Below are 14580 nucleotides of genomic sequence, written 5' to 3'. Positions count from 1 at the left end.
CAGTGTGCTGTGAAAGCGTGAAGGTAAATGTGTGGGAGTAAAAAACTGCGGAACCTCCCACAATCTTTGAACGTAAAATATTAATTTGCAAAAAAAATGACATGTAGGCTAAGAGATGAAATCCGACATAACTAATTTTTATGTTGGCAAGAAATATCTCCACCCCTCCAAGAAAACCCTTCTTGGTCCTCGGAGGGGTTCCTCCTTCCGACAGCAATTTCTGTTTCCGCCCTTGGACACACTTGATACACGGCTTCGTAGTTTCCAGCACTTCGTTTTACGTTGCTGTTGGGGGAAATATGGGTCATGGGGAGAAGTGAAATAAGGTGGTAGAAATGCTCGTGTTGATATATTGATTTGGTTTATTTTACGTCGCTGTTCTGCCACTTTTGGCAGATGATACAATGAAATTGTTGAAGGGACACTCGCAAACATCCATGCCCAGGCCGGGATTCGAACTCGAAGCCCTGGCGTCGTAGCTATCTGTGCTAACAACGCATGTGTTCAGTTGAAAGTGTAGCTCAATGGGCAGAGGGTGGGTACAGAAACCCAAACGCCAAGTTCGAGTCTTGGTTATGGCACACTTTGTAACAGAAAAATTAAACAGAGGTAAGTAACAATGGGAATTTCTCCTTTCCTAGAACGCCTGTGGATTGCGCAAGTTCGTAGTGTATAGAGAGCCTCTCCGTAACAGAAGAGTGACGACCATTGACTGATCGGGAGAAATGTCTTGTGTTGTATTCAAAGAAGAGACGTATCGAACGCAGAAACGTCTAAATGATCCATAATTTTCCACAACACCCGAGAGTTTACTCTAGATAAAACGTATTAATTTCAGAATATAAATAAAAACCTGTGTCACTGAACACATACTGAGGTTGGTAATATGTCATTTTTCGTGGAATATGTGTGCTCCTTGTAACGCTGGACAACAAGAATGGACGTCACAGATACGATTAAATGTTATGTTGGGTTGCCAGTATAGAGGCTGCAGAACGGACTTTATTGAACGTTCGAATCCCGGCCTGGGCATGGGAAGTCTTTGTGACTCAATTTAACCCTTAACCGTTTCGGGCACTAACACAGTCGTGCAGTCCACAGGACCTCTAAGAAAAAAGGAATGTAACTATTTAGGACATATTTTAAATGATGTGAATTTAATCATGTATGTTTTGTTATTCACTGAACACAATTACATAGTTTTGAGAGCGAAACATTATTTTTTTAACTTTACAAAAATAGTATTTTGTTTATATTATGAGTTTAAGGAAAACAAATTCACTAAGCCAAAATATATCTTAACTGAGTATTTACACACAGTTCATCAACGTGAATTTAGTCCTTAGTTATTGTTTAACATTCATTCTTCAAAACCACGGGTCCGTGTATTCAGTATATGCCACAAATAAAAAATGTGCCATTCTCTTGTCTATTGATCATAATAAATCTTCGGTTATTTAAACTCTCAAACACAGTCGTGACGTCCGCGGTATCGCAGTATATAAATAGAACACCACATAAGCAGATAATGCAACATTTACCTTCACGCTTTCACAGCACACTGAAGTTGAGAAAGGTACTGAAAGATAGGTAGCCTCAAGTTCAAAATTAATGGCTGGGTAACAAGCAAAAGGAACGCTCCGGTCCGTGGGACGTCACAACTGTAGTTGAGGGTTAATCATATCATGATTCTTTCTCATCTTCGCGTTTAGCCAAAAGTGGCAGAAAAATGAAGTAAAACAAATTGAATCAATTAATACTTTGCTCTTTACTGCATTACCTCAGACTCTTCTTAATCTCTCTCTCTGTTTCTCCAACTTATTCCTTCCGTATTTCGTAGTGTGTGTATGTGTGTGTGTTGTCATTCTTTTCTTCAAACATGTATGACTACCTTGATTTCTTGCAACATTTAGAATAGTTAGCTGAAATACTTTGCGTAGACGACGATTCTGCACCTGCCTCGATGGCGTGACATGTAACAACATCCATCAGAAGATGCGGTAAGCAGTCCCATCTACTTGCCTTCGAGTATCCTCTATAACCACTTGGGACTACATAGTAACTTCTCGAGAAGATATCGTATGTTCCTCCGAAACGTAGCTAATTAATAACCAAAACCTATACATTACTTCCTAACGAAAGTTCAACTTTAACCAAGGACCATATTTTTAAAAACCTGCCTGAATTTTGAACTTACCCTTACACAAAGTATTTTCCTCAAGACCATATTCTTCTGCATCTTCTTCAGCATAGCTGTCCTCATCTGATCGTTCATTATGCATCGAGAGAAGAAGATGAAGACGCCCTGAAAGAATCCCAAAGATTGTAGAGGAAACTCATTCCCATCTGAGATAAATGACAAAAAAATTGCGAACATAATTTGCATTTTTCACTGTTCTCGTTCCAAGTATTGCAACGCCTTTACAATTGCATGCAACTTATTTATAAAAAATATACATTTAGTGATTAAAGAAATCACTAGATTTACGAAACACATTTAAGTAATTTACATTTACATTCAAATAATTCATAACTAACAACTTATGCCAACATTATTCTAATACATATAGAATATATGATTTGTTTAAATTTTGCTAAACATTATTGTTTGTTGGCAATTCAATGACTATGTTGAACTAAGTATCAGATGAATGAAACAAATTGAATATTTTATTCATATTATGATTACAAACAGTCAACATACGTATAGTTCAATAGATTATATAATCTTCATTCACCTGTTTCTTCATCGCTATTAGGTTCAAATATTTTTCAAATATTTAAACCAATTTACTTTCAGGAGCGCTATATTCCTGCTTTAGCGTGAGGGGCCATGTCTCAGACATAACTATTGCTTTATGTAAAACTTTTATATTCTTGATAGTAGACACCAATTTACGACTGTAAATAAATAAAGTGTCCTAATTCTTTTTCTTTTTTAATATCATTTTTATTTCTAGTTGTATTTTTTTCCATTTCTTGTCACTTTTCTGCTACTGTGGGCTAATCGAGACGATGGAGGTTGAATGGAATTAAATGAAATTGATAAAAGGACACTCTCAAATAAAGGGTTTTCCAATAAGAATGATATGATTTTGAAATGAACTGGCAACTATGTTTCAAATGTTATAACTGTCACTAGTTATCATTTGTGTTTAGTATACTGTGACAATTCATCATGGCTAAATACACGCTTCAAGAACGTTTGGTTATTATCCAAAAAAATAATGAAAATAGACGTTCAATTGAACTTGAAACGGATCATCATTGCTGGTTAAGATAATATGTTAACAAATAAAATTGTCGTTTTTGGTGTGAAAACAATCCACAAGAGATTCACGAGAAGCCCTTGTATTCGCAAAAGGTCACTGTATGGTGTGGTTTATGGCATGGTGGCATCATCGGACCATTTTCTTTCCAAAACGAGGTAGGAGATGCAGTTACAGTGACTGGTGAACGGTACCGATTGACAGATTTTTTGTGGCCAAATTTAGATGAAATTGATTTGGAGGACATGTGGTTCCAAGAAGACGGTGCCACATGTCACACTGCTAATGCCACTATCGACGTATTGTGGTGAAAGGATAATTTCAAGAAATTCAACTGTTAGTTGGCCTCCAAGAAGTTGTGATTTAACTCCCTTAGATTGATTTTTGTGTTTTTTTTTTAATATATAGCCTATGCAAACAGACCACAAACCCTTGATGCATTAAGATTGAACGTCGAACGCTGCATTCGTGACATTAGGCCCGAGTTATTGCACAAAGTCATCAAAAATTGGGTTCATCGAATTCACTCGTGTGCACTTAAATGATGTGTTATTCAAAACATAATGTAATAAACTATGCTTCAAAATAATATAAAAAGTTTGGTTGTATCTGAAATAGTTTTTTTTTTTATTATTTCATTGTAAAATCATATCCTTCTTATTGGAAAACCCTATACATACTCAAGCCAAACCCGAACGTTGTGCAAATTAACACCCACTTCCTTTCGGCCAAGTGGAAATCAAGAAGCACTTGGGTTTGGTCAAGTAAAAACAACAAGCATTGGTTTCGGATAGGTCGAAGTGTAGCACTTAGTTTCAGTCAGGTAAAGATCAAGAAGCATTGGTTTCGGTCAGGTGGAAATCAACAATTACTTGGTTTCTGTCAGGTAAAAATCAATGTTTTCGGTCAGTTTGAAATCAACAAGCACTCGGTTTTGGCCGAATAAAAATCAAGAAGCATACGTTTCAACCAGGTGAAAATCAGCAAGATGTTGGTTTCTGGCCATGTGGAAATGAACAAGCACTTGGTTTCGGCCAGGCGGAAATCAACTAACACTTGAATTTATATCTGGTGAAAATCAACAAGCATTTGATTTAGACCTGGTGGAAAAAAACAAAATGAGGTATGTTGCATGTAACGTGATGGAGAATCAGAAATTTGAAACTACAGAACAAAGACGTGAGAAAAGATAAAGAGGATGGCTTACTTGTGATCCGTTCAGCAAGGTAAATAGATAGGCGAACGTGTCGGTTAACTCAGTGTAGGCCAAGCCGAACACCCAAGTAATCCCCAACATGCAGGACAGGGAGAAACAGCCTTTTATCCACGTCCTGAAAAGAGAAATAAGTCTATCTTTTTAAAGGGGTTATACTCACTCGGACGTTCAAGCGAAAACAGCACTTAAGTTGTCGCCAATATTTTTTGACTGAGAAGTATAGATGGGAAAACGTTGTTATTAACTTCGAGAATATGGCAGTATTATTACAGTAGTTTACCTTTTCTTCAAGGCGAAATTTCTGTATAGAACACTGTGCTAGAGAAAGGAATATGGCTGATAGTTGTGCTGTTTCTGTGATATTGCTGTTTGTTGCTTACATTGTTGATTTATCTTAAAACGATCTATAAAATGATCATTAAATTATAAAAAATGACAAAACTACTTAAAAAATATTATTAGGCGTACAAATTAAGTCTCGGCCGTTTTTAATTAAATTAAATGTTTATTCATGAAACATAGTCTTACATTTTAAGCAGCGATATAATGTAAATTGGAATTTATACATTTTTCCATCTTTTGGGCACCTGAAAAATTCCCTGACGATAGAATTATGGTAGTTTAAAGTCTATAAACTCAATTATGCTATTTTCCACCTCTGGAAAGTTTCTGAAGTGGGGATCCACTAGTGTGACACTACAGGTGGTAGTATCAAAGGGCCAGGTCAGGGATATAAGCCACATGAGGCAGAACTTCCCAATCCAATGAATAGAGCGTCTCTTTAGTTCCTTTAGCGTTCGTGACTTTGAGTTTTCATGTGCAGCAATATCACCTCCCTAGTCCCACTGCCGGTAAATGGCCTCTTCTTCTCAATTTCGTTACTCAAACTAACCAGTTAACTTTGATTTTTACCTTCATTCAACATGTTGCTCCAATTCTTCATCCTCCACTTTCTTGGACTGTTCAGGACGCTGTTCATATACGAGATTTAACTTCCTCTCCCAGAATCGCCGAAACCACTTCTTGCAGGTGCTCTATGATACGCCATCTTCACCAAAGGCCGGTTGAATAATTTCCTTTGCCACACCATGAAGGCGTATAGTGGGTGTATAGTTAGAGCCCCACACATTCTTGATGACTGCCGAAAGTGGGGATGATGTGATCAGCACCACGCCCCTGGCTGCCTTTACCCCCGAGAGTTTACTCCAGGTACCCTCTTTATACGGCGCGGGATGGGCGCCGGAGCCGCTTGACCGGGTGTAAAAAATCCCAGTTCTCTCCCGACGGGAATCGAACTCGAATCTCTCGCATGGTAGTCAGACACGCCCTAACGACGCCGAGGATTGATTTGTACACCTAATACAATAAATAATATTATATTAAATATCAAATTTTACACCAATATAAAAATATACTAGTTCTTGCTAGTTTCTTAAAATATTAATTTTCCTCAGGGGCCAATTCAGTTGAGTGAAGTTCGGATTAGCGTCAATTTTGCTGAGTAAATGCAGCTCCAACTCATTTTATTTCCATCCAATCCGCCAGATGTTGTAATATAAACTTTGTGACAGAACGGCCAATGGAGAAAATAATAATCTATAGCAGGTACGTCGAAGCATTAGAATAGGAGAAGGGAACATTTTTTTAGTCTTTTATGTCCCGTTGATGAGAAGCAACAGGAAGAAATTGCATTTAAAATTCAAAATTTTCCTTCTGCAGAATTGAAGAGAAAGAGGAGAGGGCTAGAGGGGAAAAAATTGAAAACATTTCCAGCAATGAACATAACGCTGGTCCAGGGCCTTCATGACCCTCCGGAGTGCCACTCGACGCCAGAGCAGGTACCGCGGACACGATCCGGTCATGCACCGGAAGTGGCGATTGGCTTTTACAATCCAGGGCAGCAAAAATCCTGGGAGACGCATTGAAACGGCGCAGATTTCATCTGACCTCTCTTGCTAGCCGATTCATTTGCCTCGCTCTAAACACAATGAGAGTCAAAGGTCGCCATTCAAGGTATTGATAATATTACCGCGTTGAGGGAGGATTGCGATTTTGCTGCTGAATGTAGTATGTAGGAAATACGGTCGAGAATGAGATGCAATATGCGAGGAGAACGGCTCAATATGGTGGATTAGTTCTAGGAACGGAGGAAGCTCTTGAAGTCAGGGTGGAGTGGAGAAAAATCTTTGAGTGAGAAGAAAGTTGAATGCTATTTTTAGATAGGCTTGCTAAGTGCAGTCGAGAGAGCATATGTTGAGTGAAAAACTGAAAATTAGGATCCTTAAGTGGTGATTTAGCTTTCGAGTTGGTATTACTGACAAAGCAGCAAAGCCGAGCCTTAATGAGGGTACAACTTGAGGAAATATAGTTTACGCGATGGCTAGAACCAATTGAGATCTCCAATTTGTTTTTCATTTCCGACAGTGGCATTGCTAGAGGATTTCGTCCGGGTGAACTCAACAGTCGATGAAGTATTTTCAGTTGGTGATATTCTGAGAGATTCCTTTTTATTTTTTTTATTTTTTTAAGCCAGGGGTTCTGGGTTCGATTCCCGGCCTGGCATGGATTTTTGTGAGTGTCTATTCATCAATTTCATCATATCATCACTCATCCCCATCTTCGCAAATTAACCAAAAGTGGTACAAAAGCGAAGTAAAATAAAGCAAATCAATTCCTTCTTTCTCTCTCCCTTTCTCAACGTCCCTCTTTTTCTTCTTTCCTTCTTTCTGTGCTCCTTAATAATGTTTCCCTCTCCTTTTCTAGTTCACTATCTACAACTCCCTTTCATTATGTCACCATTTCTTTCTCCGTTTCTCATCTCACTTTTCTCTCTCTCTCTCTTTATTTCTGACTCTATTCATTCTCGTTTTCTATGCCTTTGTCTTATTCTTTTATGCGTGAGAGACGCCATAATAGTGCACCTGGTAACTCTGAAGCCTTGTAATGAAGACGGTCCCGGGTTTGATCCCCGGTGGAGACACATTGATCAGTGATTCGAATCCTTCGTAAAACGTCTATTTCCGATTAGCCAATTTGAACATAACATAGAATTAAAACAAAAAATAACCACCATTTGCATGTGTGTGTGTGTGTGTGTGTGTGTGTGTGATTCTTTCTCTGCCATAAATAATCGAGAAAATTCTCATTCAAGCTATTTGGCAGGCTCAATTGAATATATTGTTATTTCACGTCGCCTTTCTGCCATCTTCGGCTAATCGCGTTGATGGGGAAGAATGATATGATGAGACGACTAAGAGACACACATATATGCACCCATATATGTACCCATATATGTACTACATAACACAATTTGTACCTTGGATTGTTCCGGCTGCATGACCAGTCACCAGAGCCTCGTTAGTCTGCAAAATGGAGTCCGCGGAAAAGAGGTTTGCATTTGGGATAATAAACCATTTGTAACTAAGTTATTAGCAGCCATCTGCTTGCTTATTTTTGTATATAATATTATTACGCCTTCATTTATGCGTTCAGAAAAAAGACACCTCTTACACCCCATGAAAGGCTCAAGAATAGACAAAATATTATCAGATGGGGTCTGCTTCGATGGTTATGGTTCAAGAATCACTCTTACTCTCTTTCAACTTTACCTCATTCCTCTCTCTTTCTCTCTTCCCATCTCTGTCTATATTTTTCTCTACTACTTGTAGGGTTCCTTTTCGGTTTTATATATTTCTATTTTCCTTTTGTTACTTCATTCTCTCTCTTTTTCTTGCTATGTCCTTCTCATTCTCTCTTTCTGTCTGTAACTTTCTCCATCTTTCCCTGACTTATATATTCCTCCCATTCTTTCTCTATTGGTTTCTATATCTCTTAATTTATATATCTCTCTCTTTCTGTAACTTTTGTTTTCCATTCTATATTTTCCTTTTTTCTTTCTTTCTATAAAATTTCTCATTTTCTGTCTTCCCCTTATCTCTGTAATCTATGCCTTTGTGTATCCTAGACTCTACCTCTACTCTCAAACTTCTAGATGTTTTCTTCTCTCACGTGTTTGTATAGCTTTCTCCTTCTTCATTTGTCCTCATTCCTTACTTACACCTTTTCCTTATTTTCTCTTTTCCTTTCTAAATCATTCTCCATCTCTCTTTCTCTCTTTGTTTCTATATCCACCTTCTCTCTCCTTCTCTACTTCTCTGCTTCTCTACTTCTCTCCTTCTCTTTCTCCCTTTCGTTCTATAAAATCTTTCCTTTCCTCTTTCTCCCTCTAACCTATGCCTCCCTCTGTGTATCCTAGGCTCTACTCTCATACTTCCGAAAACTTTTCACACAGACTATTTAGGGAGCTAAAATAATTTCATATTGGTTTAGAGCCCTCGTGCTGTAACAACGCCCCTGGTGTGTGTGTGGGGGAAGGGGGTGAGTGTCTGCGCGTGTAGTTTGAAGCTAGCGGTTGAATGCAATTCAAGTCTGTGACTCCAAAAAACCGAAAGGACTCGAGTAGCTCTGAAAACAAGTGACCGCATTTCGCCGTCCCACTGCGTAATGTTTTAGGGGGATTCTCCCCGTTTCCTGCGGCCAGGCTAGCCATTTGCGGTCGCACTTCGTCCCGCTGTATTTTCGACGAAAATTAATCTCACTTTATTTGTTAATTATTCACGACAGGCACTAGAAGAGTCCCGTTCCTCCCCGCGGAACAGATTTTTATCTACATCCCCCAACTCCCACCACACAAAAAATTGCCTCGTTCGTCCATTTCTGGAAAATCGTTAAATTGGCGCCAAATTAGCAAAATGGGAAAGTGGACGAAGCAGATACGTCATTTATTTAAGTCGTACATTTCATTGCACGTTAAATAGAGTACGAGGTTCTTTAATTGATGTAAGTTAATTTCCTGCCACATATGCAATTGACATGTTGCAAAAAGATTTGCACATTTTTGGGTACTAATCTTTTACCTTTCTCTCTCTCTCTCTCTCTCCCTCACACACACACACACGCACGCGCGTGCGTACATTATTTCTACATTCTCTCCCTTTCTTTCTATATATATTTCGCTTTCTCTTTCTATCTGTATCTTCCTCCTTCTCTATCTATCTCTCTCTTTCTATGCACATCACCTTCCCCCTCTATTTTTTCTATAATTTTCTTCTACTCTTTCTTTTTCTTTCCATATCTGTCATATTTGCTCTCTCTCTCTCTCTCTCTCTCTCTCTCTCTCTTTCTCTTTCTACATCTTACCCATTCTTTCTCCTCTCTCTTTCTCTTTTCCCTTTCTGCATATTTGTAATTCTCTCTCGCTTTCTATATACAAAGGTCACTTTTTCTCTCCATCTATCTACATCTTTCTCCTTCTCTCTTTCTATATTATTCTCCTCTGTCCCTTAAAGGGTGCCTGTCTAGATTAACTATCGATAACTCAGAAACCCAGAGATCTATTAAGATGAAATTCGATGTAGTTATAAGCGTCAAACATTCACTCATCTCTGTTTCGTTGTAGAGATAACAATCGATCGAAAGTGACCCGTCGATATCTCGAAATCTAACTCTAATTTAAAAAACCATAAATTTTTCCGATTGGTCTGACCGTGGAAGCACAGCAATCGAAATCAACAGTTGATTAATTTTTGTGACGTTTTCGAAACTGTTAAGCTTCGTACATGGAACTTAGTGACTTGTAAAACGCGGAATTAGTAGCCTTATGTCACAAACATATACCAAATTGACCGTTCATTTGTCATTTATCAAGCAAAATCGATACTTATCTTAGTCTCGATTCCCTTGAGTAGTGGTAACGCCGTAGCCTTGTAATCAAGGGTTCGATACCGTCGATGGCACACTTTAAAGTTCAGTCTCCATTAGCTGGTTTGCCGACCCCCGTGGCTGAGTGGTTAGTACATCGCGCTATGACGCCTCGGATCCCGGGTTTGAATCCCGGCCTTGGAATGGATGTTTGTGAGTGTCTATTCATCATTTTTGCGTCATATCATCACTCGTACGCATCTTCGCAAATTAGCCAAAAGTGGCACAAGAAGCGAAGTAAACTAAAGCAAATCAATCAATCTATTAGTTGGTGGATTTGGTATTTTAAGTCCGCTTTGTGGACTTGCTATGTTTAAAGTTAAAGTGGGATCCGAACCACTATGTGCCTCCACAGGGCATCAAACCCGCGACCCCTTGATTACACGGCAACGACGCTACACTGTGCCATCGGGGAGGCTCCAGTCTCTATTAGCATTTCTGTGCATAAAGTGGACTTGAAAACAAGGAGGCAATTGTATTTTGCTGGCCGCCAGAGGCAGAAATGGGATTTTTGGATCATTTCACTGTATTTGTCTCCTCTAAATTTCTGCTTCGGACTTTTTTCTGCAAGGTAAAAGCCTAATATTCCAGTTAGGGAATTCTTCATCGAGCAGGAGTTGGGCCCACTCCGGCCCAATCATGGCGCCACTGCTGGTCTGTAAAGGATTAAGGTTGGGAGATTTCTTTCTTTCTCGTGTCTTTCCTCTTTCTGCCCCCTTTCGTTCCCTGCCTCCTCTTAAGACCGAGATTGAAAAAGCGGCCCGGAATGTCCCTTATGCAGTTTTCATTGGGATCTCTTCCCAAGAACAGAGGCGCTGTCCGACGGCGAATGATAAATGGCCAACTCCTTTTCATCCTGGCCCTCCGAGTACACTGATGCAGCTTTACAAGATATTTTTCTCCTTCGAATCCGAAAGCGAAACACGTCACTCACACCCCCCCCCCACCACACCGGCCCCCTCTGCGTCTAGCACTTTTTCTGTCGGTGCCTGTGGAGATTTGTTCACAGTGTACTTCACTCTATGGGGACTAGGACTGGCCGGATTCGGATATCGAATTTTAACGAATAAGGGTAATGAAGATTGAGATAACGAAATCTAGATACTGGAATCTAGTAAAAATCTAGGATTTGGAAACAGTGTAACAAATCATGGATTCGGGAATAGTGTCAAAAATCTAGGATTCGGTAATCAAATAACGATTCCCAATTTCAGGGATCTAGACCATTGGAATAGGCTATTAAATCTAGGTTTCGGGAATCGGGTTATAAATCCAGGATATGAAAATAGTGAAACGACTCCTGTATTCGAGAATGCGGTAACAAATCTAGGATTTTGAAACAAGATGTTGAATTCAGGGTTCGGAAATAGGACAACAAATCCAGGATTTTGGAACAGGATATTAAATCCAGGTGTCTGGAAGAGGGTAACAAATCAAGGATTTTGGAACAGAATATTGAATTCAAGATTCGGGAATAGTGTAACAAATTTAGCATTTTGGAACAGGATATCAAATTCAGGATTCGGAACTAGGGAAACAAACGTAGGATTTTGGAACAGAACATTAAATCCAAGTTTCGGGAATAGTGTAACAAATGAAGCATTTTGGAACAGGATATTAAATCCAGGTTTTGGGAATAGTGTAAAAAACCTACCATTTTCTAAACGGATATTAAATTCAGGTTTCGGGTATAGGGTACAAATCTAGGATTTGTGAATCGGGTAACAAGCGTGGCAATCGAATAAAGAAAACTAATTTTCAGAATCGAGACAGTTCCTCAATTCGTGAATTCGAGAATCAGATAACGAATCCAGGATACCGGAGGGTCGGGATAAGCGACTTGAAATAATTAAAAATATAAATACGAATGTGTGTATACAAAGTGAAATGAAATGCCATTACAAGCTTCTCGGAAAGCAGCGTCACATTTTCTGGGCTGACGTAGAGTTTAAAGTGCAAATATTTGGCAAGCAAACCAAACCCGGCACTCACTGGACTTCCCTCCCCATTCATCGAGTGCACTCGCGGCGATTCCGCTAATGAATTTAGATTCACACGAGCTCAGTTTAACACCGTCGGGATCCCGTCATAGCCGGTCGACGATTCCTGGTGGGGATATAGCCGACGCAGGACATCAATCCGCAATGAGATCGGAGACAAATTGGATCCAGTGTTTGCCTTGTCCTGACGAATGGACAGGAGATCCTCCTTACCTTCAGCCATTGCAAACCCATCTCTAGGACTGCAGTGAACTGGCCGGTTGAAAATTAAATTCATTATTCGATTACGCACGCAAGAAATCCCACCAAGCAACGTGAAAATTAAACTGATTACTAAGTATAAGTAGATTGATTGATTGATTGATTTGTTGTTTTAAGTCCACTTTATGCACGGAAAGGCTAATCGGGACTGGACCTATAGTTTAAAGTGGGACCCGAACCACTATGTGTGGTAACAGTCTGATATAGTGAAAACATATTTCTTCAAATTTACAGGAGAAAAGACGGGAAACTACTTACGGAATTGAGTTCCTGTGGGCTTTTGGAAGGTGGATAGTGTTTTTTCCATTCGTGCAACTTATTCGGCCGGTACATAATGTAATTTTCGACATTAATGTAACTCCGTTGCACGATAGCTCGTGCCACTATTACCGTCGTCTACGTGAATCAAATGTTCAATGCGTTCAATTATGTAACCCCCTGTCAGTGTAGCAACCACGCGGTAGTTTTACAAGATGACGTTTAAGCGGGTTATTTTTTTTTTCAATTTAATTTTCTGTTTGCCTAACCTAACTGAACCTAACCAAACCTTCCGTGAATGGTTTGTAGATCAATTTTAGCCTAAAAACCATCTGTGAATAGTCTGTGCGGCATTTTTCGGTTAATAAGTGTTAGTGTAGCAACATTTGACATATGGTATTGAATAAGTATTTCATGTTTTACAAGATGACGTGTGAGCGGTTTTTTTTTCAATTTAATTTTCTGTTTGCCTAACCTAACTGAACCTAACCTAACCTAACCTAACCCTTCCGTGAATGGTTTGTGGATCAATTTTCGCTTAAAAACCTTTTGTGAATAGTTTGTGCGGCATTTTTCGGTTCATAAGTTTGGAAACACTGCATATCAGCTGACGACACTGCATATCAGTTGACGATAGACAACGTGATTCAAAATTTGCCCGCCATATTGTGTGTAACGAAAGCGAATTAGAAACGACCAATAAATACTTGTAATGTGAAAAATTAAGCTTTTATTCAGTGATAAAATCATAATCCCAAGTTGAAAAATGTTCCGCTATGCATATAAGGTAAGTACAAATGTAAATAATTCGGAAATAAACGAGTGAAATGTGTTTTCACTATATCAGACTGTTACCCTATGTGCCTCCACCGGGTATCGAACTCGGGACCCCTTGATTACAAGGCGATAACGCTACCACTGCGCTAGGAGGAGACCCTAAGGGGGTATAATTAGAAGAAGAACAGTCACTAAATAGATACTTTACTTAATTCATACCAAGTAAACACGCACCGAAACTTTGTAGAATAAGTAGACGCAAAATTCTACATCACAACACCGTAAACTACGGTATGCGCCAAAATATACAGTACTGAAACTCGCGCATCTCGAACACTTGATTACGTTTGTCGACGAGGCATAGCTCCAGCTGCACGTGTTCGCAGTAGTGAAAAGGAAGTTGTGTTGTGCAGTTGTTGTTGGAAATGGGTCTCTCGACGGAGGAAAAAGTATTCATAGTTGAGCATTATTTCCGCTCATACGGAAGCGGTCGTCAAGGTGGACCGAGTTTGAAAAAGGTGACTGGTCTATATGCAACCCAAATGACAATCGTCCACTCCACATGCCCTAACCTAACCTTAGATTTCCTAACAGTTATGCAACCCAGAAGGCACGATTGTTATTTGGGTTGCATATAGACCAGTCACTATATTGTAACATTCTTCATCTTTTCATTTCAGTACTGTACTTCTAAAATTGGAATGTAAGGGGTGACCGTTTCTGGATACACCTAAAGGTAAACGTTTCTTCAACATAGTACACCCTGGACTGCACTTTTCAGAGTAGCGAGGCTCTGGCGTCTGGACTTACGCCCAGTATAATCCTCCGTGGGGTTTATGTTGTATCGTCGATATATGTTTGTGATTCTCCTTTAATCCATTTCATCTTATCACCTTTCATCCTCATCTTTGCGATTAGCCATAAGTGGCAGCAAAAGCGAAGAAAATTAAAGTAAATCAATCAATCAATCTTTTTCCACATTTTTTTGTGAAATATGTGTGTCTTTGTGTCCAAATTTATTATCGATTATAAAATGTAA

The 14580-nt window shown here is 39.2% G+C and overlaps 1 protein-coding gene across 1 annotated transcript in view; it reads right to left on the bottom strand.

Annotated features, from left to right (window-relative positions):
- Window positions 1-1061: 1061 nt before the first annotated feature.
- The window catches only part of LOC145984878 (latrophilin-like protein LAT-2), a 112337-nt gene continuing 98818 nt past the window's right edge, over window positions 1062-14580 (bottom strand). Inside the window, exons 4-6 of the mRNA XM_083118253.1 lie at window positions 4477-4600; window positions 2198-2305; window positions 1062-1106 (exon numbers count right to left, since the gene is read on the bottom strand). Coding sequence (XP_082974379.1) covers window positions 1062-1106; window positions 2198-2305; window positions 4477-4600 — 277 coding nt within the window. The remainder of the gene's footprint in view (window positions 1107-2197; window positions 2306-4476; window positions 4601-14580) is intronic.

This window comes from Lepisma saccharinum, chromosome 3, assembly GCF_977018435.1.
Source record: "Lepisma saccharinum chromosome 3, izLepSacc3.1, whole genome shotgun sequence".
NCBI classification, from domain to species: Eukaryota; Metazoa; Arthropoda; class Insecta; order Zygentoma; family Lepismatidae; genus Lepisma; species Lepisma saccharinum.
Note: the sequence above shows the minus strand (reverse complement) of the source record. Positions and strands in the feature narration are given on the sequence as shown.